The 26,193-nt window shown below is 44.8% G+C and overlaps 1 protein-coding gene across 2 annotated transcripts in view; it reads right to left on the bottom strand.

Annotated features, from left to right (window-relative positions):
- LOC137528574 (olfactory protein-like) overlaps positions 1 to 26,193 on the bottom strand; it is a 32,485-nt gene that overhangs the window by 4,280 nt on the left and 2,012 nt on the right. The window contains exons 2-5 of one of the 2 annotated variants that reach the window (XM_068249916.1): positions 18,961 to 19,097; positions 12,458 to 12,528; positions 11,430 to 11,540; positions 7,574 to 7,681 (exon numbers count right to left, since the gene is read on the bottom strand). In XM_068249916.1, coding sequence (XP_068106017.1) covers positions 7,574 to 7,681; positions 11,430 to 11,540; positions 12,458 to 12,528; positions 18,961 to 19,040 — 370 coding nt within the window. In that variant the 5' untranslated portion in view covers positions 19,041 to 19,097. The remainder of the gene's footprint in view (positions 1 to 7,573; positions 7,682 to 11,429; positions 11,541 to 12,457; positions 12,529 to 18,960; positions 19,098 to 26,193) is intronic. The other variant, XM_068249917.1, reaches the window with a different exon arrangement.

Below are 26,193 nucleotides of genomic sequence, written 5' to 3'. Positions count from 1 at the left end.
GCAGGCGCAAGTTTCCGTCGCCTGCGCAGTAGAGCGGACCCGACTGAGATCGGGTATTTCCATCTACTTCGGAGCCGAAAGCAGCCACAGCGCCCCCGCTGGAGCCAGCAAAGGTAAATATTGAATTTACAGTCGGGTCTGTCGCCGGCTGTTCGGAGGGCTGCAGCGAGACCCCCGTGGGACAGAGGACGGTGTGGGAAGCCTCATTAGGATCCTGAGGCTTCCCCTGCCCGAGGTGAGTACACCCCAAGGGATGTTTCTGATGTTACAGAGTCTCTTTAACCGATTTCACAGACACACACACACACATCTGGGCGGAACCACAAAAAAAGCCAATCAGATTTCATCTATTCAGGTCAACAGGAATAATTTAAAAGCCAGCCATTTTCACATTTATAAAGCCAGAGTCCACAAAGTTGGTAGCTTGGTGACCGAGGTTAAAAATTCAGGGAAAGTGGGCGGTGCATAAAACAGCCAATCAAATTTCAGCCATTCATTTTAAATGGGAAAATGTAAACTGAACTGCAGCCATTCTTAGACTTAATTGCAGGGTTCTCAAACTTGGCACACTTGGCCACCGGGTGACTGGATTAATATTCAGGGAAGTGGGTGGGGCCTACAACAGCCAATCAAAATTAACGTATTGATTTTTAAGTAGAATATTTGAATAGCTGCCATTCTTATACTGTTAAAGGCAGAGGCTTCAATCCTGCCACAGTCGGTCATTAGGTGACTGGGTCTCAAATTCAGAAAAGGGGCAGAGTCACAAACGCCCATCAGATTTGTTTGATAATGATTAGTAAACTGCTTTCATTCCAACATTATTGATACCAAGGGCCCCAAAGCTAACAAATTTGGTCATTGAGTGACTGTGTGTCAAGGTTACAAAAAGTGGGCAAAGCCAGCAACAACCAAATGGGAACATGTAAACTGCACCCACTCTAAGGGCCTGTACACACCGAAAAGCGCAATCGCACATGCAGTGCGATGCGATTGCGGTTTTAATCAAATTTGTATTTCTAATTTCTTTTCCTGGTTTTCTGATTGTTTACCTAAAAAACCCAATGAAAATCACATGCATTACGTTTTTCATGCATTTTTTTCAAACGCAGAGCTTAAAGAGGAGCTGTTAGGTATAGGGTCTCAGAGAAAATAAACACATATATCAGTAGCTAAAGATTGGCTGTACTTACATTACATATGCATTTCACTGTCCACGTTTGGATTTCACAGAATTTGTATATAGTATATGCAGAGATAGATGCTCCTGACAGCTCATGGCAGGCTCCATGTTTGTGAAGCCAAATGTGTCGTCATGTCCTGCCTGCTTCTGATCACAGATACACTCGTTCTTGAACAACACGGTGTGCAGTGAATATTAATGAGCCATGTGGCTAGGAACAATAGCTGACTCCTGCAGTGTAGTCTGCCCGAGATTTATCAGTGCTTCACGCTGGACTGATTACACAAGCTGCTGTACCGTCTCATTAGCAGCCGAGGGGAGGGCCCCAGAATGCTTTGCAGTTTAGCTGCGGCTTGCGTCTTTATGGGTCTATAACAGAGGTTAAGATAAGCACACATCAAAGGTAACTGAAATGTTTATCTTCACTAATGGCTTTTGAGCTTCCTTCTAAACTGTTTAACACAGGAGAATAGAGGTTTAAATTAGCTTCTGCAGCCTGACAGTTACTCTTTAAAAAGCACAACGGCCACTGTGATTGTGTTTTCCTAAAAATGCAGCGCACCAGTGTGTTCAGGTCCTCACGTTTGTCAAAAGACCTTGCGATTTTAAAAAACGCAGCAGCGTGTACAGGCCCTTAGACTGTTAATCGCAGGGTTCTCAAACTTTGCACAGTTGGTCACTGGGTGACTGCGATTAATATTCAGAGAAGTGGGTGGAGTCTACAACAACCAATCAAAATTCACCTATTGATTTTCAAGGGCGGCAGGGGGTGGGGAGTGGGGTGCATCCTTACAAGTTTGCTTCAGGCAGCAAAAAGTGTAGAACCTTCCCTGGTTGCTGCTACTGCTGCTATTGGGTAACTACCCCCGTTGGCTTCCTGTATCACGCTGACACGCAGAGCTTCAATATCCTATAAATCCTCAGCTATAACTGATGACCTATAGCCACAGGGACTGCCTCTCTCCCTGAGTACAGTCCTGGCCAAAAGTTTTGAGACTGTCAAAAATATGGGCTTGATTCACAAAACGGTGCTAACTGTTAGTACACTGTGAAAAGTACTTCGCGCGAAAGTTCGTGTGATAACAGTTATCTCACACAAAAATTCACGTTTGGGCGTTAATGCAATTTTTTCGCACGTTAACGGTTGTGTTTGCACAATAGATTTGCGTTATCACACGAACGTGAACATTAACGCGTGAAACCGTTTTTTCACACGGAAACAAAGCTATGCTAACAGCCGTGCTAACAGTTAGCACCATTTTTTGAATCAAACCCAATGAGTTTTCACAAAGTTTGCTGCTAAACTGCTTTTAGCAGTGGCGTAGCTAAGGAGCTATGGGCCCCGGTGCAAGTTTTAAATGCCCCCCCCCCCCCCCCCAAACACTCCATACATAACAATTGATACAACGCACCAAAACTTGCCAAGGACAACCACAGAGTCAGAGGTGCAAGGAGGGGATGGGAAACAGTGTAATAAGGATCACTACTATTCAAAGCATCTATAGATGTGAATATTATCAGCACAGGACCAAGAAAGAGCTAACACAGTGATAGAGGGTGGACTCTTTGGGGCCCCTCTGGCCCAAGGGCCCTGATGCAGTCACTACCTCTGCATCCCCTATTGCTACGCCACTGGCTTTTAGATCTTTGTTTCAGTTGTTTGTTATGTACTGAAATATAATTATAAGCACTTGATACGTTTCAAAGGCTTTTATTGACAATTACATGAGATTTATGCAAAGAGTCAGTATTTGCAGTGTTGGCGCTTCTGTTTCAGGACCTCTGCAATTCGGCTGGGCATGCTCTGAATCAACTTCTGGGTCAAATCCTGACTGATAGCAACCCATTCTTTCATAATCACTTCTTTGAGTTTCTCAGAATTAGTTGGTTTTGGTTTGTCCACCCGCCTCTTGAGGAATGACCACAAGTTCTGAATGGGATTAAGATCTGGGGAGTTTCCAGGCCATGGACCCAAAATGTAAACGTTTTGGTCCCCGAGCCACTTAGTTATTATTTTTGCCTTATGACACTGGGCTCCATCGTGCTGGAAAATGCATTGTTCTTCACCAAACTGTTGTTGGAAGAAGTTGCTGTTGGATGGTGTTTTGGTACCCTACTTTATTCATGGCTGTGTTTTTTGGCAAAATTGTGAGTGAGCCCACTCCGTTGGATGAGAAGCAACCCCACACATGAATGGTCTCAGGGTGCTTTACTGTTGGCATGACACAGGACTGATGGTAGCGCTCACCTTTTCTTCTCCTGACAAGCCTTTTTCCAGATGCCCCAAACCAGGGCCGTTTCTTGCCCCATTCAGCCGGTTCTGTTGAACGGGGCGCTGATGAGAGTGACTGATTGGGGGGAGCCAGGCAGAAGGATGTGACGTCACGTCACTGCTAGGAGCCGGTGACGCGCGGACACAGTGCAGCGAGAGGCAGGAGGAGCTGTGCACCAGCGCGATCACCGGCTTCCTAGATCCTTCTGGGCGCTCCTGCGCAGGGCCGAGCCTGGGTGGGCCCTCTCCCCCTGTGGCCGCCGCTCTCTCCCTCCCTGTAGCCACCGGCGCCGCCGCGTCAGACCTCGATCAGGCGGCGACCAATAGTGCGGGCGCTAGGACCTAGCACGCCGCACTGATATGCGGAAGTGACATCACTTACGCATATAGAGCGTGTGCGTCCGGCGCCCTCTTACTGGTCGAGTCGCCCGCTGATCGAGGTCTGACGCTGCTGCAAGGTGAGGGGGGAGCGGCGGTGGCGGAGGCTAGAGGGGGGTCCCCTTTCACTCACTCACTCGGGTCCCTATACCCCTGGCTCCATATACTGGGCACATATACCCCCTGGCTCCATATACTGGGCACATATACCCCATGGCTACATATACTGGGCACATATACCCCCTGGCTCCATATACTTGGCACATATACCCCCTGGCGCCATATACTGGGCACATATACCTCTGGCTCCATATACTGGGCACATATACCCCCTGGCTCCATATAAAGGGCACATATACCCCCTGGCTCCATATACTGGGCACATGTACCCCCTGGCTCCATATACTGGGCACATATACCCCCTGGCTCCATATACTGGGCACATATACCCCCTGGCTCCATATACTGGGCACATATACCCCCTGGCTCCATATACTGGGCACATGTACCCCCTGGCTCCATATACTGGGCACATATACCCCCTGGCTCCATATATTGGGCACATATACCCCTGGCTCCATATACTGGGCACATATACCCCTTGGCTCCATATACTGGGCACATATACCTCTGGCTACATATACTGGGCACATATATCCCTGGCTACATATACTGGGGACACTGGCTGTTTGTCATTATGTGCATTTACTGGTGAAAAGCGGTCTCTTGTTAAGTGCATTTACTGGTGAAAAGCGGTCTCTTGTTAAGTGCATTTACTGGTGAAAAGCGGTCTCTTGTTATGTGCATTTACTGGTGAAAAGCAGTCTCTTGTTATGTGCATTTACTGGTGAAAAGCTGTCTCTTATGTGCATTTACTGGTGAAAAGTGGTCTCTTATGTGCATTTACTGGTGAAAAGCGGTCTCTTATGTGCATTTAGTGGAGACATTTTGTCAGTAAAAATCTTTTGTCAGTAATTTTTTAGGTATTTGTCAGTAAAAAATAACGTGAAAGGTTGGCAACACTGGCAGGCTGCGCGGCGCAACGGGAAAGATACAGGCAGCCCACCTCACGCTTGGGCTTGACTGGGGGAGGAGCCGACGACAGCGAGCAAGAGTAGGGTGGCCGCATGCAGCCATAAATACGCAGTGTGTGACTGCGTTGCACTCGCAGAGCCTCTAAGCCTGAGTCAGTCCAGAGACTAGCAGACTCGCAGGCAGCCAAAGCCAGCCAGGAGCAAGCCCATGGAAGAGGGGTAGTAAAAAAAAATTAAAAAATAAATAAAAATGGTGAGTTGGTTTCAAGAAGCCTTTTGACATGATTTCACTTAGCAGCTTTGATTTTGGGGAAGGGGGGGGCGTATTTTTTGACTCTTGAACTGGGTGAAATTTAGCCTAGAAACTGCCCTGCCCTAAACAATCGGAAAGGGGCTTCATCAGAGTTTATGACTTTGCCCCAGTCCTCAGCAGTCCATTCACCATACTTTCTGCAGACGATCAATCTGTCCCTGATGTTTTTTGGGGAGAGAAGTGGCTTCTTTGCTGCCCTTCTTGACACCAGGCCATCTTCCAAAAGTCTTCGCCTCATTGTGCATACAGATGCGCTCACACCTGCCTGCAGCCATTCCTGAGCAACCTCTGCACTGGTTGCACCCCGATCCCACAGCTGAATCCTCTTTAGGAGACGACCCTGGCGCTTGCTGGACTTTCTTGGACGCCCTGAAACCTTCTTAACAAGAATTGGACCTCTCTCCTTGAAGTTCTTGATGACCCTATAAATTGTTGATTACGGTGCAATCTTAGTAGCCACAATATCCTTGCCTGTGAAGGCATTTTTATGCAACGCAATGATGGCTGCATGCGTTTATTTGTTGGTCACCATGGTTAACAATGGAAGATCAATGATTTCAAGCATCACCCTCCTTTTAACATGTCAAGTCTGCCATTCTAACCCAATCAGCCTAACATAATGATCTCCAGCCTTGTGCTCGTCAACATTCTCACCTGAGTTAACAAGACGATTACTGAAATGATCTCAGCAGGTCCTTTAATGACAGCAATGAGATGCAGTGGAAAGGTTTTTTTGGGGATTCAGTTAATTTTCATGGAAAAGAAGGACAATGCAATTCATCTGAAGAGTGAACACTCTTCATAACATTCTGGAGTATATGCAAATTGCTATCATAAAAACTTAAGCACCAACTTTTCTAATTTCAAATATTTTTGACAGTCTCAAAACTTTAGGCCAGGACTGTACATGCCGTGGTGCTGTGACAGAAGCCACATACCTATTCCCTCATCTGGTTATTCTCTGTTACCCTCTTCACTCATGTGGGTAAACATGCATCTCTCCGGCTCTTCATGTGGCATGTCATGAGTCTACGGAGGGACACTGTTGCACAATTCCTGACTAGGGTGAGAAGGCAGTCTGGTCTATATACTCTATACAGTGCTGCAGAAGAGGTTGGCACTAAATAAATAATAATAATAATTAACCTCTTCTTGTCCTTAAAGGGGTTCTGTGGATAGTAAAAAAAAAAAACCTAAAACTAACGCTTACCTGGGGCTTCTATCGGCCCCTTGCAGCTGTCATGTCCCGCGCCGTCCTCCGTTCCCCGCCACCAGTCAATTATTTGTCTAACAAGACAAATAGTGCGCGTTCCTGCTCGCGTCTCCGGGAGCTTACTGCGCAGGTGCAGTAGGAGGTTTTCTCGTACTGATAGCGCACACACGTGGCCGCGCAGTCCCAGTCTCGCTAGAGGAATAATCAGACCGGGACCGGCGGCGGGGAAGGAGGATCGTAGGAGGACGGCGCGGGACATGACAGCTACAGGGGGCCGATAGAAGGCAGGTAAGTGTCTGTTTTTGTTTCTTTTTACTATCCACAGAACCCCTTTAAGTGCAACCATTAATATCTCCTGGTTCCCAAGTTCAGTAATTAACCTCTCTTGGTCCCCAAGACAAGAAACAGAACATTTACTGTATATTGTGCTGTTCTCCTGGACCTGGCCTCTAGGGAGCGCTCTATAGGCAATAGCAGTGTTTGGGAGTCTTGCCCGAGGTCTCCTCACTGAATAGGTGCAGGCTTTCTGATCAGGAAGAGACAAGCCCTTAACCAGTACACTATTCAGCCACTATGCAGCCATTAACCTCTCCTGGTCCCCAAGCGCAGTCATGAAGTCATTCCAGGTCCCCAAGTTGCAGCCATTAACTTTCCTGGGTAGAATGATATGGGGGTGGGCTTATAGTCGTGGATATACAGTAATCCTAGGGTGGCATCAGGACAAGAAGTGGCAGACAGATATTTAAACAAATCTATCCATAAGTTTATTTATTTATTCTGTAATCATTAAGGGCCCGTTCTCACCTGAGCGGGAATCGTGCGATTCCCGCTCACGGCAAACCGCTAGCGGTTCTGCAAGAACCGCTACACAATGTAGCGAGTGGCAGTGTTCTCACTCCCGCGGTTGCAGTTAGCGATAACCGCAACCGCGCTGCCGGCGACGAGCGTTCCGCGATTAGCGATCGCTCCAAAACCGCCGCAGTGTCCAGTGATTTTTTTTTGCGCTAATCGCGGGGAAATCACTTCCGCAAAACGTGCGATTTTAAAGTGTGAACGGGCCCTAATACTACAAAGAATTCTGTAGCATAACTAATGCACTGCAATTTAGAATAGTAATTTTATAAAAGGCATCAGTAAAAAAAATAAACCAGAATTAGGTGTCTGAGTGACCTATAAATACCTTCTGACGTGTCTCTAAACTTCACTGAATTTTCCGGTTTGAGTCCCATCTTCTGAATGTGTTCATCAAACTGCCCCTCTTTGTCCTTTGGCATTCCAGGGGTCCTCCCTGCGGATGACAGAAGTCAAATATTACCTTTCCTGAGATCAAGACAAACCCAATCGATTACGTTTGCAATTTTTTAATACGATTTTTCGGCCTTGCGGTTTTAGCAGGCATTGCAGGCAAAATGCAGCGTTTCCAATCACGAAAAATCTCAGCGCAATAAAAAAATGTGATTACTATTAATGTGTGCTTGGAGGATTATACATTGTGTATAAATAGGAATGAATATCCACCATTACTAGGTTAAGTTTTTGAGAAATATCTGTCATAAATGCAATGTTTGCCCATCGTTTTTCATTGTTATTCAGTTATTTTATTTGTTCTTTTTATTTGTAATGCTCTTTGAGTTGAACTAGCCTTTTGAGTATATGTTAAAGCGGAACCAAACATTTTTTTAATTCAAAATATTTAGTTGCACCACTCTGACACATACAAAGATAAATAAACACTCACTCAAGCCTATGAGCATTTCAGTGTATGCTTTTCACCTTTCTCTTTTCATAACTAGGGTTATACAGGTGGCAGCCATTACTTCTGAGCTTAGTAGGAAGTTTTAGATCATGGTTGTGTTTGTCATCAGCTCCCCTCCCTCACAGGGGCGTTGTCTATGTGAAATCTCACACAAGCTGAGATCACCTCCCCTGTGACATCATCAGTAGTAGCCAGTGTTTTGTTTTTTATCTCCTCCACCAGTCTGCCAGATTCTGTCCCAGCAATATGAAAGGAAGGGAGGGGTTCCTCCAATAAATATAAAATATTTTATATTTGTCATCAAAAAGGCTGCTATTTATTATTATAAGTTATAAAATAGATTTTATTTCTGAAATCTTGTATTTTTTGTTTGGGTCCACTTTAATATTTAAAATATGAGCTGCAAGATACACGTTAGGCTGGTTTTTCACCTGGCCATAGCGTTGCGGTGCAATGCTCCGCCCCCATCACACTGCAACACCAAAAACTACATTCACGTGACCTTCCAGCAGAGTGCGCTGACAGGGTCATGTGCATAGTGCCGCCCCCTGCACAACCATCGCCGCCCCTCCCCCCAGTGACGTACTTCCTGCTGGACAGGAAGTACATCACTGGGATTCACAGATTTCCCTGTTGTAATCACGTCATACCGCGCATGCGCACTGCCGCCAGCGTATTTCCATTTTCTGCATCGCTCATTGACTTACATGCATTCCGCCGTTGCTGCGGAAGTCCGATGGTAACGCACTTCTGATGCGATGGGATAAGTGTGCTAGGCCCCATAGACTTTCATTGCTACTTCGTTACCGTGCGTGCAGAAAGGGTAACACAACGCAAGGAAACCGGTGTAGGGTAAAAGGGGTGATAATATCTTCAACTCGCTGTTTTGCAATGGCTTAAAGAGGAGCTGTGTCAGCTGTCAGCCATACTATCTCAGAAAAAAAACACATATGTAAGTAGATAAATACTTGCTCTGCTTACATAAAATATGTATTGCACTGTCCACATTTTGATTTTAGTGATTTTTCTACAGTAAAAAAGAGAGAAAATCCTTCTTAGCATTTCCCATTTTGAGTGTGGCTATTTTGAAGCCAATTCTGATGTCATTTCCTCCCTTAGTCTCCTTTGCCTGATTTGCCTGCCCTTCACTATAGAAAGTACATTGTCTCAGCATGAGAAATATTGGCCAATCAGAGAGGCACAGAGGTGTGGGAGGGGAAACCAGGAGGGAAAGAGGCTTCAGCCAATCTGGCTGCATTAGTTAAGTCTGAGGGGAAGTATTATTATTAATATTATTATTTAGTATTTATATAGCGCCGACATATTCCGCAGCGCTGTACAGTGTGTATGTATATATATATATATATAGTCTTGTCACTAACTGTCCCTCGAAGGAGCTCACAATCTAGTCCCTACCATAGTCATGCTGTATGTCTATATTGTGTAGTGTATGTATTGTAGTCTACGGCCAATTTAGGGGGGGGGGACCAATTAACTTCTCTGTATGTTTTTGTGATGTGGGAGGAAACCGGAGTGCCCAGAGGAAACCCACACAGACACGGGGAGAACATACAAACTCCTTGCAGATGTTGACCTGGCTGGGATTCGAACCGGGAACCCAGCGCTGCAAGGCAAGAGCGCTAACCACTACGCCACCATGCTGCCCAACTACGCCACCGTGCTGCCCAGTATAGAAGCAAAAAAGGACAACCCAGCATGCCCTGCAACTTCCTTTGTGTGCACCAAATAAGAGTCAGGTAAACTGGGGAATGATCATTTACCAACAAGAAAAGTAATAGTGATTTTAACTTTTGGATTGCCTGGTTAGCATCCTTATTACTTGTTTACCAGATAAAAAGAATTGATGTTTGATTTTATGACCGACAGTTAGGCTTCTTTCCCACTAAGACGTTGCGTTAGATGACACGTTAAGGTCGCATAATGTGCCCCTAACGCAACGCCCGGTGGTGTTGGAGCAGGACGCTACCAAGAGCCACGTTAAAAGCAGCTCTTGGTGCGCCTGCACTGTCGGATGCGCTGCGGAGACCACGTGAGCGGAGCTCTCCGCTTCACGTGGCCCCGCCAGCCAATCAGCGGCCGCTCCTGGAAGTAAACACTGCAAGTGCAGTGAATATAAAGTAGCCATGTTTCTGGCTACGTAGTGGCCTCTCCCCGACTCCTCTCCGCCCCTGAAATTAAAAAAAAAAAACATACTGAGCATGTGCAAACAGTCTAACGCGGCTTGAGCCGCTAGAACGCACAGTATGCTGCACTTCAAACGAATGTGCAGCGTTACTGTGTAACGCAACGTGGGCACTGTGAACAGCCCATTGATTTTTCATTGCTGTGAGGTGGGGTGCGTTACAGGCTGCTCTAACGTGCGCCTGTAACGTCCCACTGTGAAAGCAGCCTAACTCTTTAATTTAAAAATCTGTCTTCTGTGTATTTCCTGCATCACCATGTGATGTAATGTTGTTACTTGCAGATATTTTTTGAATAAAATGTTATATTTAAAAAACAAAAATGTGCTTAGAATCGGAATCGCATCACAAAACACAGCACAACGTCAGCAGTGTAAAACAGCCTTTAGGCAGTGATTGGACGATTCTCTGCATTTTTTTGCGCATGTCAGCAGCTAATTGTTGACAATTAGTGTGCTTGAAAAAAACCGAACAAGAAAACTGGTAAACTGGTGGTATTAAAAAGTGCTTTTAATGCTTGACTGTGAAGGTCCATGGGAAATAAGTGTTTGCGTTTTCGCATGAGATTTCGCATTGCAGCTAAATGCTTGTGATTCCCTCAAGTGTGATCCCTAATCGGTCAAATCTTCGATCCGCATTCTTGTTGCAGGGCCAATTTTCATCTGATTCAATAACATTTTTTAATTGAATGGTCGATTAAGCTGGAAAATTGATTGATTGGTAGCTAGCTTTACACTTCCAGATCAGATAAGCAGGAACAAACTTACCAGTAAGCTGAGGTTTTTTTTTTTTTGCAATGGTAAATGGTAAGAAGATCAGCACATGTGCAATTTATATTATATGCATAAATACTGTCTGATATTACTTGTCTTACCTCTGTTTTTAGTACAGTTTCTCTAACTACAGAATCAAGGCTAACTGTCACCAGTGTCAATTTCTCTCAAATGTGTCAGAGGTGGGTCCGCCCGCCCAACACTGCAGAATAGTGTTGTATGTTAATGCTGTTAGGTCATATCCTTAATGAAGTGACAGATATTGCTGGCAGGTTTTACCTTACTCGCTCCTCCAAGTATACTCACCACCAATCTTAATAGTTGTGCAGCTTTTGCCATCCTTTTCTGTTGTCATGTACTCCATCTGATAAGTGGTATAGTCACTTGCAGCCATGATAACTTCGTTTTTCCCAAGATCTGTATGGGAAAACCAGCAGAGGATATATTATCTGGTCTTAAGCCAGGGCTACACCAGCAGTTTTTTGAAGGGACCCTGAGCGCTAAATAAAAGTTAAATTTGGACTTACCTCCAGCCCTCCGTAGCCCGCGAGGTCGTTCTCTCCTCTCTCCTCGTCCTACTGGTGGCTCCGGTAATGGGCAACTCTCTGGTGAGGTTGCCCCGCCACGCATCCGTCGCGTTATCACTCAGGTCGCCGTAAGCCTTCTGCGTATGCGAGGTTCTCTAAAAGACTGAACTGCCCATGCGCAGGAGGCTTACGGTGACCGGCGTGATGACGTGACAGGCCACACGTGACTTCACCAGAGAGTCGCCGATTACCAGAGCCGCCAGCGGGACCAGAGAGGTCCGAAGAGGGGAGAAGAGGATGCCAGAGGGCCTCATAGGCTACCGGGGGGGGGGGGGGGGGAGGAAGCCCCAGGAAAGTTCAAATTTCATTTTTATTCAGTGCTCATGCTCCCTTTAACCACTGTCTCATTTCAAGTCATACTGAATACAAGTGCCAACACTGTCATAGAGCAGCCAGACTGCTAAAAAAAAACCCTTGTATGCTCAATATAATAACTTGATTCTGGCAGGTTAGCATATTCTCTTTCTGCACCACTTGTCACATGCCTGCAGAATGCCAGTAACTGTCTGTCCAGCAGCATTAACATGAAGCCCCCCTCCCCCCCAAATGAGAAGTGTGATGCTACTGCATCAAAAAAAATTGAAAACCTGGAGAAATAATAATAATCTGTCTAAAGTAACATAGGTAAAAGTTTCCTTTATGGATTGATTGCAAATGGCTGTTACTTTCCCAATAACCTTTGTATATGCATCCCCTTTGAAACCATGAAATGGTTCGCCAAAGTTAATTTTTGTTGAGCAGTCTTACCAGAGGAGTAGGTGTATATCCCATCAGCCTCTTTGTGGTATTCCGCATCCATTTGTCGGCAACCATCAGGCCTGTTTGCGGTGAAGAAAGGATTTTTGATGTCATTATCCGATCAAATCTCTGCTATTGTGAAAGCTTTTTACTTTGACATAAGGAAAATTGCAAAAATTAAGCACCTCATCCTCCCAGCGAATGGTCTAATCCTAGTTACAACATTTGGATCACTGCTAGACAATTGCCCTCTGTTTTCTATAGTATCGAGGAGTATCATACAAGGTTTACAGCATTTGCAGACTATTAAGGCTAAGTACACTACGTCAAGAAGGAACTTATATTGTCAGTGTGTATAGCTCTGTTCCAGACACACCATGCGCTCGATTCACAAAGCGGTGCTAACTCAGTTAGAGACTTTAGGGGCCTGATTCACAAAGCGGTGCTAACAGTTAGCACGCTGGTGAAAAGCCCTTTATCACGCCTAAACTCAGTTTAGGCATGATAAGTTTAGGTGTGATAAGTTTAGGTGTGATAAGTTTAGGCATGATAAGTTTAGGTGTGATAAGTTTAGGCATGATAAGTTTAAGCACCAACTGCGTTAGCACCGCAGTGCACAGCTGATCAAAAGTTTTGCGCTAGCAAAGTCTGGTGCACTTCGCATAGAGTTTAATGGCGCTGCTTTGCGTGCGGGACTTTGCATGCTATCTACACTTATCTAAACTTAGCATGCCTAAACTTATCACACCTAAACTTATCACACCTAAACTTATCACGCCTAAACTGGCTTTTCACCAGTGTGGTGCAAAGGTTATCATGCCTAAAGTCTTTTAGGCGTGATAACTGAGTTATCACCGCTTTGTGAATCAGGCCCTAGGCGTGATAACCATTGCACTACGCTGGTGAAAAGCCAGTTTAGGCGTGATAAGTTTAGGTGTGATAAGTTTAGGCATGCTAAGTTTAGATAAGTGTAGATAGCGTGCAAAGTACCGCACGCAAAGCAGCGCCATTAAACTCTATGCGAAGTGCACCAGACTTTGCTAGCGTAAAACTTTTGATCAGCTGTGCACTGCGGTGCTAACGCAGTTGGTGCTTGAACTTATCATGCCTAAACTTATCACACCTAAACTTATCATGCCTAAACTTATCACACCTAAACTTATCACACCTAAACTTATCATGCCTAAACTGAGTTTAGGCGTGATAAAGGGCTTTTCACCAGCGTGCTAACTGTTAGCACCGCTTTGTGAATCAGGCCCCTAGTGTTCATTACTTAGTGCTGTGTGGCTACATTTGCAATTGCAGGACATCAGATCAAACACTGAGCAGCACTGTTGCTTGTCTGCATAGTATTGTCCTAAACTATCAGCAATCTTTTAATGCAGTATTTCTTAAGATTGTTGTACCATGTATCCCTTTATTTATGACTGCGCTGGCCAAATACCCCATACTGTGAGTCATATCATCTTACGTATCCCTTGATGTATATATACTTGTTAGGAGTAATCCATGGTTGTTTATAAATGCTTTTCAAGCATTCCATTACATTTTTATATATGAGGACCTGTAATGACTCATTAGACATTTTTACATTAGGTATCCTGGTTTTAGCATCAGAAACACGTTTTATAACTATATATTGCTATATAATATGTAACCCCACCCTTTCAGTGATGCCTTGCCTAACGCTCTCTGTTATTGCTCACTACACAGATTGGAGGGAGGGACCACCCCACAGCCATCTTGCCAGCAGTAAAAATGCCGGTATCACTGATAAGTTTAACCAATTAAAGGGAACCAGAGGCCCCAGAAAAAAGATTTTATACATACCTGGGGCTTCCTCCAGCCCCTTACGCACGGATCGCTCCCACGCCGCCGTCCTCTGCTGCCTGGATCCGCCAGTACCGGGTCCCCGTCATGGCCGCCAGTCGGCCAGTCGGCCGGCTGACACGACCAATAGTCCGCATCACACGGAGCTCCCTCCATGTACGTACGCATGAGGCTGCCTACTGCGCAGCCGCATGCGTACGGGTATGGAGGGAGCCCCTGTGATGCGGACAATTGGCCGCGTCCGCCGGAAGGGACGGGACCCGGTACCGGCTGATCCAGGAAGCGGAGGATGGCGGCGTGGGAGCGATCCAGGCTTATGGGGCTGGAAGAAGCCCCAGGTATGTATAAAAGCTTCTTTTTTTTATTTCGTTCCTCTCTGGTTCCCTTTAACCCCCAAGGGTTTTTACCCTAACGGACCAGAGCAATTTTCACCTGTCAGCGCTCCTCCCTCTCATTCGCCAGTAACTTTATCACTACTTGTCACAAACGGTCTACACCTTGTTTTTTTGGCACCAATTAGGCTTTGTTCGGGCGGTACATTATGCTAAGAATTATTTTATTGTAAATGCATTTTAACAGGAATAATAAGAAAATGTTGTTTTTTTGTGTGTGCGTGCGTGCGTGTGTGCGTGCGCACGTGTGCGTGTGTGTGTGTGTGTGTGTGTGTGTGTGTGTGTGTGTGTGTGTGTGTGTGTGTGTGTGTCACTGGTCACACTGCATACAGGCCGGCCACAGTCATTGCTGGGCTGTGTATTTCTACTATATGCTTCTATCTATATTGCAAGCAAGCCAGCACACTGTCTATCATAAGCTTTGCTCCTGCTGTATCTGTTATTGATATCTGTGAGGCATTGTCACTGACAAGAGAGGTCGCCTAGGTCAAAAAATGTTCAGTACCTCACTTTTATTAAAATGAATTAGGCATGGATCCCGGAGGGCTACTGCCTGCCCCAAGACTAAGTCAGTCCCCACACACAGCATCTCTGCCTGCACGCCGCTGCTGCCTACCCCAAGACTAAGTCAGTCCCCACTCCCCACACAGCATCTCTGCTTGCAGGCCGCTGCTGCCTACCCCAAGACTAAGTCAGTCCCCACACAGCATCTCTGCCTGCAGGCCGCTGCTGCCTACCCCAAGACTAAGTAAGTCTCTGCCTTCTGTGCCACCACCAACAGGGTCCAGGACTCCAGGTGGATTCCTGAATGCTACCAAAAATAATAATAATTTTTCTGGTGCGTGTACATGCCTGACTAATTTTTCTGGCTGCACTGCGACTGCAACAACAAAACAAAAGGTATGTACATGTGCCAATTCCCCTTCATGATCGTTACCTTGCCGCGGTGAAGGGGCTTGCGTATAACAATGAAGCAATGACCTATATAAGTGTATTGCAGGCACACCCAAGATAATAAGGTTGTTGCTTCATTGTGGAAAGACCAAAGTCGATCAGCTGGACAGTCACTGTTGTTCTGTCATTGAACCTACCTCAGCCCGGCGACCATATGGGTTGGAAAGCCGCCATCACCTGCACTCTCGCCAACATGCACACGAGCACGGCCATCACTACACAAACATTGCTGCCGAGAGAACTGACCTTTTACATCCTGAGAGTGTCAACTAATGACAACCCTTTGCGGCGATGCGTTACACAGCGAGTTTGGTCTGTCAGTGTGAAGCAGTACTCTAATTACACTACCTGATCCATGTATACACACGCAAGGGCCTCGATTCACTAAAGGGTGCTAAGTGTTAGCACGCCAGTGAAAAGGCACTTAGGATGCGAAAACGCCCACTTCACGCGGTAATATGCGCGCAAACTTTTGCGCGCGCAAAGGTTAGCGCTGCACAGTGCGCACGAAACGTTACACCGTTCGCACGCTAAATAGCCTGAAAGGCTATTTTACACACGAACGGTGCGATGTTTCGCGCGCAACGGTGCAAAGTTTTGGGCGCACTAACTTAACGCACGACCAGTAACAGCTTCGAATGTGCAAACTGCTTAGCACCCTAGTTTGCACGTCCAAAGCTTTTAGGCATGCTAACTGTGTTAGCACTCTTTTGTGAATCAAGCCCTAGATGTTTTAAAGCACTTAATGCCTCCAATGTGATTTCTGCCCTTTAGGGATTATAACCCTGCTCTGCGTCAAATACGTAATTTACCCCGGGACTTTTGGCATGTATCCCCCTCCGCCATGCCCCCCTCCAGGTGTTAGACCCCTTGAAACAACCATTCCATCACTTTTGTGGCCAGAAATAGTCCCTGTATGTTTTAAAATTCGCCTGCCCAGTGAAGTCTGTGGCGGTTCGCCTGGTTTGCACGAACTCAAACTTTTGCGGAAGTTTGCGTTCGCAGTTCGCGAACCCAAAATCTGAAGTTCAAGCCATCTCTAGTCTAGAATGTGTCAAACGTAAGGCAAAGTGGGAAAACCACTTGGGGGCCAAATTTAATGGCTGTGAGGGCCAGATTTAGCCCGCAGGCCGGAGTTTGACATGTATGGTTTAACCATTTTAGCCTCTTGGATGTAACTGTCACGTCCAAAAGGCTGCTGCTGCGGTGCTGCGCGCTCCCGTGCACCCCCAGTGCTGCCCCCGTTAGACCGGAGATCAATGAATGGGAACATTGTTCCCATTCATTGATCTAAGTCCCCAGTAGAAAATCCGCCGGCTTCTTTTCAGAGGCCGCGGTCTTTCTGAAAAAAAAAAATTGCGTCGTCCTTATAGTTCCTGTAAGCAAGCATGCTCGCTCACAGGATAGAAAGACAAAAAAATCATGGTGGCCATCTTGTGGCCAAATAGTAAAACTATGTGCACATACATTTTTATTACAAAAAAAAAACACAATAAATTACATTTAAAATTAACTGTTTACCTCCCACAACCAAAAAATACCCAAATAAAATTTTTAATATAAAAAAAAAAAAATAGTTACCTAAGGGTCTTAAATTATAAGCTTGTAAATAGTGATGGACGCAAAACTAAAAAAAAATGCACCTTTTATTTCTAAATAAAATATTGGCACCATACATTGTGATAGGGACATAATTTAAATGGTGTAATAACTGGGACAAATGGTATATTTAAAACTATAATGGCCGAAAACTGAGAAATAATGAATCTTTTTTCCATGTTTTTCTTAATATTCCTGTTAAAATGCATGTAGAAAAAAATAATTCTTAGCAAAATGTACGACCCAAAGAAAGCCTAATTGTTGGTGGAAAAAAACAGATATAGATCAATTAATTGTGATAATTAGTGATAAAGTTATTGCCGAATGAATGGGAGGTAAAAATTGCTCAGATGCATAAGGTGAAAAGCAACTGAAGGCTGAAGTGGTTAAAGTGTGAGGTAGGGCCTATTTACACCTAATCAGTTGGTACGCGTTAGTGTGCGTTGGTACGCGTTTTTTCCATAGCAGTGCATTGTGAAAAAGATTTCTGTTAAAACGCGTTAAAGAGGAACTCCAGTGAAAATAATGTAATTCAAATTTTTTTCATTTTTACAATAATTATGTATAAATGATTTAGACTGTGTTTGCCCATTGTGAAATATTAAATTTAAATCTCTGATTTACATTCTGACATTTATTACATGGTGACATTTTTACTGTTGGCAGGTGATGTAGCTGCTGCATGCTTTTTTGGCAGTTGGAAACAGCTGTAAACAGCTATTTCCCATAATGCAGTAAGGTTCCCAGACAGGAAACTGCCAGAAGTACCACAGTCCTCAGAGTTTCTTGTGGGAGGGGTTTCACCACAATATCAGTCATACAGCGCCCCCTGATGGTCTGTTTGTGAAAAGGAATAGACTTCTCATGTAAAAGGGGGGATCGGCTACTGATTGGTATAAAGTTCAATTCTTGGTCGGAGTTCCTCTTTAAGTGTGAAAGGTGCCATAGGAAAACATAGGCAATACTTTGAAAATCAGTTTTATTTCAGTTATAACTGAGAGCAACTGAGGGCCCTAAGTAAGATTGCTTAAAGAGGAACTCAAACACAAGACTGAACGTCATTCCAATCAGTAGCTGATACCCCTTTTCACACAAGAAATCTTTACCTTTTCTCTAATAGATCATCAGGGAGGGGGGGGGGGGGGGGGGGTCTGTATGGCTGATATTGTTTGAAACCCCTCCCACAGTGTGATGTCAGGCCCTGACTGCTTCCTTTCAGTGAACCTCATTGCATTGTGGAAAATAACAGCTGTTTACAACTGCCAAGCATCTCCCTCTATGTGTATACACTATATATATATATATATATATATATATATATATATATATATATATATATATATATATAGTGTATTTGCATAGAGGGAGATACTACTTAATTGGCAGTTGTAAACAGCTGTTATTTCCCACAATGCAACGAGGTTCCAGCCTATCACGTTGTTAGTAAGTGTGGTTATAGATTTGGGCAGTTGTTGCTGTTATTTTCTTTTCTTTTCTACCAGCAGTAAAGATGATGGCCTGCAGGCTCACAGTGGATAAAACCACAGGAACTAATTATGTGTCGATTATCAATAATTTTTTGATGTATGTTCTATTTTTTTTTACTCCTCTGTTTGCAATGTATTGATATTTTTTTTCCCCTACTGTCATCTTTTATTAGAGTTCCTATTTAAAGCATTAATCCTTGTTTTTAGAAGGGTGTTATTACATTGTGGTTTAGTTGCCATGGTTACTTACGTATGGAAGGACACAGCGACTACCATCTGCCCGTTCTTCTCGTAGTGCATCATGACTGGAAGGGTCATTCCGGGTTTCATTTTAATGAAGGCCTCACAGTCGGATGCTGCGCCCCATCCGTACCACTTGCCTAAGTACTGCGGGGGACAGTAAGCAACAATAGTGTGTGAGGGAACAACAGAAGAAATGGGTGTGTCCCTGCTGTGTCATAGGACAGTGCTTTTCAGGCTGGGATTAGCAAATCAAAGCCCCAAGTATAAGGGCTTGTTCACATTATGAGCATTGCCGATTTTAGAAATCGCCCTAAAAGCGATTGTGCAATGATTCCCTATGGGAGTGTTCACATATGAGTGGTTCCATTATGATATGCTTCCAAAAGCGCTGCCTGTACCATTTTCTGAGCGCTTTGGCTCAATGGAAGGTATAGGGAAATCTCTAAGTGCTTGAAAAAGCGCTTTGTATAGCGATTTCCCCAGCGCTTTTAGGAATAAATACATTGGGCTTGAATCACAAAAGAGTGCTAACTGTTAGCACGGCCGTTTTTTTGCATTGCGCGCGATCGCGAATTTCCGCGTGAAATGATAACGTTTTCGCACGCAAACGCAAAGTTTCATGCAAAAACTATATCGATTTTGCGCGAAAATTTGCGTTTGCGTGCAAAAACATCATTTCGCACGAAACTTCGCAATCGCGCGCAATGCGAAAATTTGCGCGAAAACGGCCGTGCTAACAGTTAGCACTCTTTTGTGAATCAAGCCCTGTATATATTCTTTTCCAGGTCAAAGAGTGGAAAAGCGAATCGCTCATCGCTCATCAAAAACGCTTAGAACGCTCAGAAAATGCCGGGAATCGCTAGAAAAAATTGCGCACAAAAACGCTCAGCGCTTGCGATTTATATTGTAAACAAAGCCTAAAAGTATATATAAACTTCTAATAGTTAAAATAAGAATGAGAGAATGAGAGGTAATCCCTTACCGCTCCTGACAACAAAACTCCAGTAGTACTGGAAAAGTATTTATTCAAAACGCAAAAATAGACAACGCATTTCACAGGTACTAGCTCGCTTCCTCTCTGAAAAAATGGATCAAAGTTCAATCTATGTGTCTCTGTGATGGCAACACTTAAAACATCTGACCAACGTATGACACACCAATGTTCCCCCCAATTATGAAAAAAACGAGTGAAAGTTCTGAAAAAGTTGCTTGAGGCTATAAAACGAAAAATCGACAATCTATCCTACACCAAAAATTGTTCAAAAATATCATACAAAATTGTACAGCTGCATGTAATTTGCATTACTTTGCATGCAATTTGGAATAAATAGCATCTCCCTGACCATGCCTACACGGAACTGATGCAGTGATTAGAGCAGCCTGACTCTTTTAGCGTATTCTTTTTGGATCACTTAGGGCTCATTTCCACTATAGCGAATCCGCATGCGTTGTCCACATGCGGATTCGCACAGCTAATACAAGTGGATGGGCCTGTTTCTACTTGTGCGTTGTGCGGAGCGTTTTTGTGTGCGGGGAAAATCTGCACGGCAGAGCCGTCAAAATTCGCTCCCGCACGCCGCTAAGCGAATCGCATACAATGTATCTAATAGGGAAATCGCATGCGGCTTTGGCATGCGTTTTTCCCCCGCGATTTCGCATGCGATTTCGCATAGGAGGTAATGTTAATTTACACAGGCAGTGACATGGTTAAAATCGCCCACCTACTACCCCATGCGAAATCGCATGTGAAATCGCGGGGAAAACGCATGCAAAATTGCACCCGCATGCGATTTCGTGTGCGGTGATTTCCGCACCGCACAAGTGGAAATGCAGCCTTAGGAATGGCTGTTGCCTTGTCTATGCAAAAACAAGGCAGGGATGTGTGTAGAGCTGACCTGGAGGGAACTAGGAATGGTCAGAAATGATGATTTCCTATTCTGCGGAAATTCCGGAAAATGCCGGTTACCGGGGCATACTGGTGGTAATTCGATTCAGATTTTCTGAAACTTCTGAATAGTTACTCTAATTGGCTAAATACTTCCCACTCTGAAGCATTGGACCAGTCAGAGAAGGCAGAATTTTTGTGTGAAAATTGGATTGTTGCTGTAATTAATATAGCAGAGTAGTAGAGTCAGTGGCGGCTCCAGGAATTTTTTTTAGGGGGTGCTATGCAGGTGCTGGACCAATTTCCGGGGGAGCTGACGACCTGCGGCGCGCGAAGCGCGCCGCGCAAAAAATGGGTGTGGCTACAACCTGCGGCGCGCGAAGCGCGCCGCGGCGAAAAAATGGGCGTGGTCATGACCGGATGAGGGCGGGGCTAACTGTAATTTAACGTGAACCCAGGGTGAGAGTGATATGGTGGCTGCCATATTTATTTCCTTTTAAACAATACTAGTTGCCTGGCAGCCCTGCTGATCTATTTGGCTGTAGTAGTGAACTGAATTACACCAGAAACAAGCCATGCAGCTAATCTTGTCAGTTCTGACAATATTGTCAGAAACCCCTGACCTGCTGCATGCTTGTTCAGGGTCTATGGTTGAAAGAATAAGAGGCAGAGGACCAGCACGGCAGCCAGGCAACTGGTATTGCTTAAAGGGAGATAAATATGGCAGCCTCAATATTATTCTCACCTCGGGTTCCCTTTAAAAGTGCAACGCAAAGACAGAGGGCCCAAGTTTTGGTGACCCTTTTCCCAGAAAATTCACATAATTGTGCAGGTTTTCTCAAGAAAATACACGTAATGTGAGCAGATTTTAACAAAAAACACGTCCAATGACCCCAATATGCACAATCGTTATCAGATATGGCCCCAATATGCACAATCGTTATCAGATATGGCCCCAATATGCACAATCGTTATCAGATATGGCCCCAATATGCACAATCGTTATCAGATATGGCCCCAATATGCACAATCGTTATCAGATATGGCCCCAATATGCACAATCGTTATCAGATATGGCCCCAATATGCACAATCGTTATCAGATATGGCCCCAATATGCACAATCGTTATCAGATATAGCCCCAATATGCACAATCGGTAGCAGATATGACCCCAATATGCACAATCGGTAGCAGATATGACCCCAATATGCACAATCGGTAGCAGATATGGCCCCAATATGCACAATCGGTATCAGATATGGCCCCAATATGCACAATCGGTAGCAGATATGGTCCCAATATGCACAATCGGTAGCAGATATGGCCCCAATATGCACAATCGGTAGCAGATATGGCCCCAATATGCACAATCGGTAGCAGATATGACCCCAATATGCACAATCCGTAGCAGAAATGACCCCAATATGCACAATCCGTAGCAGAAATGACCCCAATATGCACAATCGGTAGCAGATATGACCCCAATATGCACAATCGGTAGCAGATATGACCCCAATATGCACAATCGGTAGCAGATATGACCCCAATATGCACAATCGGTAGCAGATATGACCCCAATATGCACAATCGGTAGCAGATATGACCCCAATATGCACAATCGGTAGCAGATATGACCCCAATATGCACAATCGGTAGCAGAAATGACCCCAATATGCACAATCGGTAGCAGAAATGACCCCAATATGCACAATCGGTAGCAGAAATGACCCCAATATGCACAATCGGTAGCAGAAATGACCCCAATATGCACAATCGGTAGCAGATATCGCCCCAATATGCACAATCCGTAGCAGATATGACCCCAATATGCACAATCCGTAGCAGATATGACCCCAATATGCACAATCCGTAGCAGATATGACCCCAATATGCACAATCCGCATCACCTGAAAAAGAAAAGAAAAACCCATTTACTCACCTACAGCCAGAAGACCTTCTTTCCCGACCTCCTGTCCCGAGTCCCGACCTCATTGTGGCGCGCAGCGCCCGCGCGCCCACGATCCTCTTCCTTCCCGACGTCACCACGAGACTTCCTGCCTGCATGCAGAGAGCAAGGCTACGGGAAAATGGAAGCCCGAAGTCTGCAGAACAGGGCTCCGGGCGGCCATCTTACCGTAGCCCTGCCTGCTGCTCCGTGCTGCCGGTGTGAACTGACTTGGCGTCTTTTAGACGCCTGAAGTCAGTTCACTCCAGGGGGTGCTTTGGGGGTGCTTGGACAATTCTAGGGGGTGCTCGAGCACCCCCAAGCACCCCCCTGGCGCCGCCCCTGAGTAGAGTATTTTTTTACTCTTCTGATTGGCCCGAAACTTCTGCGGTTTTCCAATTTTCATGGTAAATCACCGCATTCTCTGATTGGTCCAATACTACAGAGTATTTCCAAATTTCCGTAATTCGGAAAATAGGAAATTAGACCAATCCGAGAATGTGGATTTACCACGAAAATTGGAAAACCGCAGAAATTTTTGAGCCAATCAGAAGATTCAAAAAAATACTCTGTAGAGTCTTTTGATTGGTCTACAATAACCGCAGCAATCCGATTTTCCTGGAAAGATTCTAAAATCCTCTGATTGGTCCAAGGCTTCCGTATTCTGTGATCGGGCTAAAAATTACCAGGTTGCAGTAAATCTGATTTTCATGGAAATACGATTACCGAATGCTGATTACCGAGTTCTGATTCTCTGATCTGAAACCCAATTTACAATTGGAAAATCTGAAATTTGCATTCTGACAGAAATTTCCGAAATCCCTAAAGGGAACCGCTTTTTGTTTCCCTCACCTTCTGTTCGTCAAAGTCCTTTTGTGCCGGAGGTTTCGGTCCGTTGGCCCGGCACTGGAGAGCGAGGAAGACGAGGATGGCGGCAAGGCTGAGCATGACTGTGACCGATGGCGATGCTGAGCGATTGGGATGATCAGACCGTGCCCCCAACATGCATATTTATAGCCACATCCCCGTCAGGAAGGCGGCAGTGCAGATGACTGATCCTTTGTTATGCGTATTATATAATGTAAACCGATCGCACAGGGTGTAGCATAACAAAGGAACGCAAACTGCCAAAACTCCAGAAAATCTTCTGAGACTCTTAGGTGTGGAACAGAGCCTCCCAGCTATGCCAAACATATCGTATTCGTGTGTAAATTGTGCCAGTGACCGGAGTGATGTGCCCGCTGCCATAACTGACTTTTTTATTAAAAAAAATTGTGCTTGCCTAGAAAACACACCTGCCTCCAATACCCTGTGTATCCTTAACCGAATGGACGTTTTTTGAACCCTATGTGAGACCGCCAGTGTGCAGAGTACGTATAACGTGTCGGGCCGGCTGTAGAATTGGGCGCCAGGTGATGCCCAATGGTAATATCACCATTATTTTACTATCGTAACCAGTCCCTTATTCTAACACTAACCCTCCCTCCTAATGCCTTACAGTATCCCCCTCTGTTCACCTAGACCAGGGGTAGGGAACCTATGGCTCTGGAGCCAGATGTGGCTCTTCTGATGGCTGCATCTGGCTCACAGACAAATCAGTAGAGGTTGATTCACTGAGCTACACTGCTCAAGCAGCTCAAGTAAAATTTTCAAAGTAGGCACGCTACTGCTGTAGCATGCACTACTAACTAACTCGCGCTACCCCCAAAACAAACAGCTGCTACAATTGTCCGACCCTGGACCCTGTCAGGTCCAGTGACTTTGTAGGATGAGATCTCCACACATTGATTGGCCCAATAGGCTGCCTGTCACTTGACAGGCAGCCTATTGGGCCAAAGTGCAGGGATCTCATCCTACAAAGTGAATTAACTCCCAAGTCAGCTAGCTAATTGTACAAGCTGTTAGTCGGCATTTCTCCTTTCTGGCTCTCTGGGAAATTGCTGATGTTGCTAAAACCCAAGAGAAGCTGAAGACGCGTCTGACACTTCCGCTGCCCGGCGGATCAATTGTATACACATCACCATTGCAACATGAGCCCTCTGCTGTGCATGTGCACTGACCCAGTTTGAAACATATTGTATGGCTCTAAGGTAAATACATTTTAAAATATGTGGCGTTTATGGCTCTCGCAGCCAAAAAGGTTCCTGACCCCTGACCTAGAGCCTAATGGTGGCCACACACATTACAATTTTTTTTTTTAAATTTTCGATTCAACAATTTCAATAGTTGTTTTCGCTCAAATGAAAAATTAGACTCTTGTAACCAGTGTACCACACACATGGGCTTGATTCGCAAAGCGGCGCTAACTGTTAGCACGCTTGTGAAAAGCCCCTTATCACGCCTAAAAATCCTTTGCGGCACTAATAAGCGCTCGCACGTAAAGTACCTTGCACGCGCAAAGGCTGGTGCGCATGAAACATCGCATCGGGTGCGACAGAAACGGCGCACCCGATGCGCCTATAACGGCGTATTGTATGCGACCTAAACGGCACATGGGTGCGACGTTTAGGGCGCACCTAATGCGCAATTATAGCCGCATCCAATGCGCCATTTTCGTCACACCTGATGCAAAGTTTTGCAATCTGATTCAGCTTGGTGCGTGCTAACTACTTAGCACCCTAGTTAGCATGCCCAAAGCCTTTAGGCGTGCTAACTAGGTTAGCACCGGTTAGTGAATCAGGCCCACATATGTTCAATGTTGACACAATCACGACAGAAACATAAAAGATATAAATTAGATGTAATATATACATTTTAACGATTTCAGCCTGCAGGTATTTTTCACTTTATGGACGAGAAGAATTTTTCCATTTCAGCGCTCCTCCCATTCATTCCCCAATAACTTTATCACTATTTATCACAAAGAAATGATCTATACCTTGTTTTTTCCGCCACCAATTAGGCTTTCTTTAGATGCTACATTAAGAATTATTTTATTCTAAATGCATTTTAACGGGAATAATTAAGAAAAAAATGGAAAAAAAAATCATGATTTCTCAGTTTTCGGCCATTATAGTTTTAAAATACCAAATGCTACCGTAATTGAAATCCACACATTTTATTTGCCCATTTGTCCCGGTTATTGCAACATCAAAATGATAACATCAAAATGATATCCCTACTTTAATGTATGGTGACAATATTTTATTTGGAAATGAAGGTACATTTTTTCAGTTTTACATCCATCGCTAATTTTTAGCCCATACACTTGCAATAATATACCCTCTTGACATACAGTACAGACTGAAAGTTTGGATACACCTTCTTATTCAAAGAGTTTGCTTTATTTTCATGACTATGAACATTGTAGATTTACACTGAAGGCATCCAAACTATGAATTAACACATGTGGAAGTATAGTACATAACCAAAAAGTGGGAAACAACTGAAAATGTCATATTCTAGGTTC

This window comes from Hyperolius riggenbachi, chromosome 8, assembly GCF_040937935.1.
Source record: "Hyperolius riggenbachi isolate aHypRig1 chromosome 8, aHypRig1.pri, whole genome shotgun sequence".
NCBI classification, from domain to species: domain Eukaryota; kingdom Metazoa; phylum Chordata; class Amphibia; order Anura; family Hyperoliidae; genus Hyperolius; species Hyperolius riggenbachi.
This window is presented reverse-complemented; position numbering and strand designations above follow the sequence as displayed.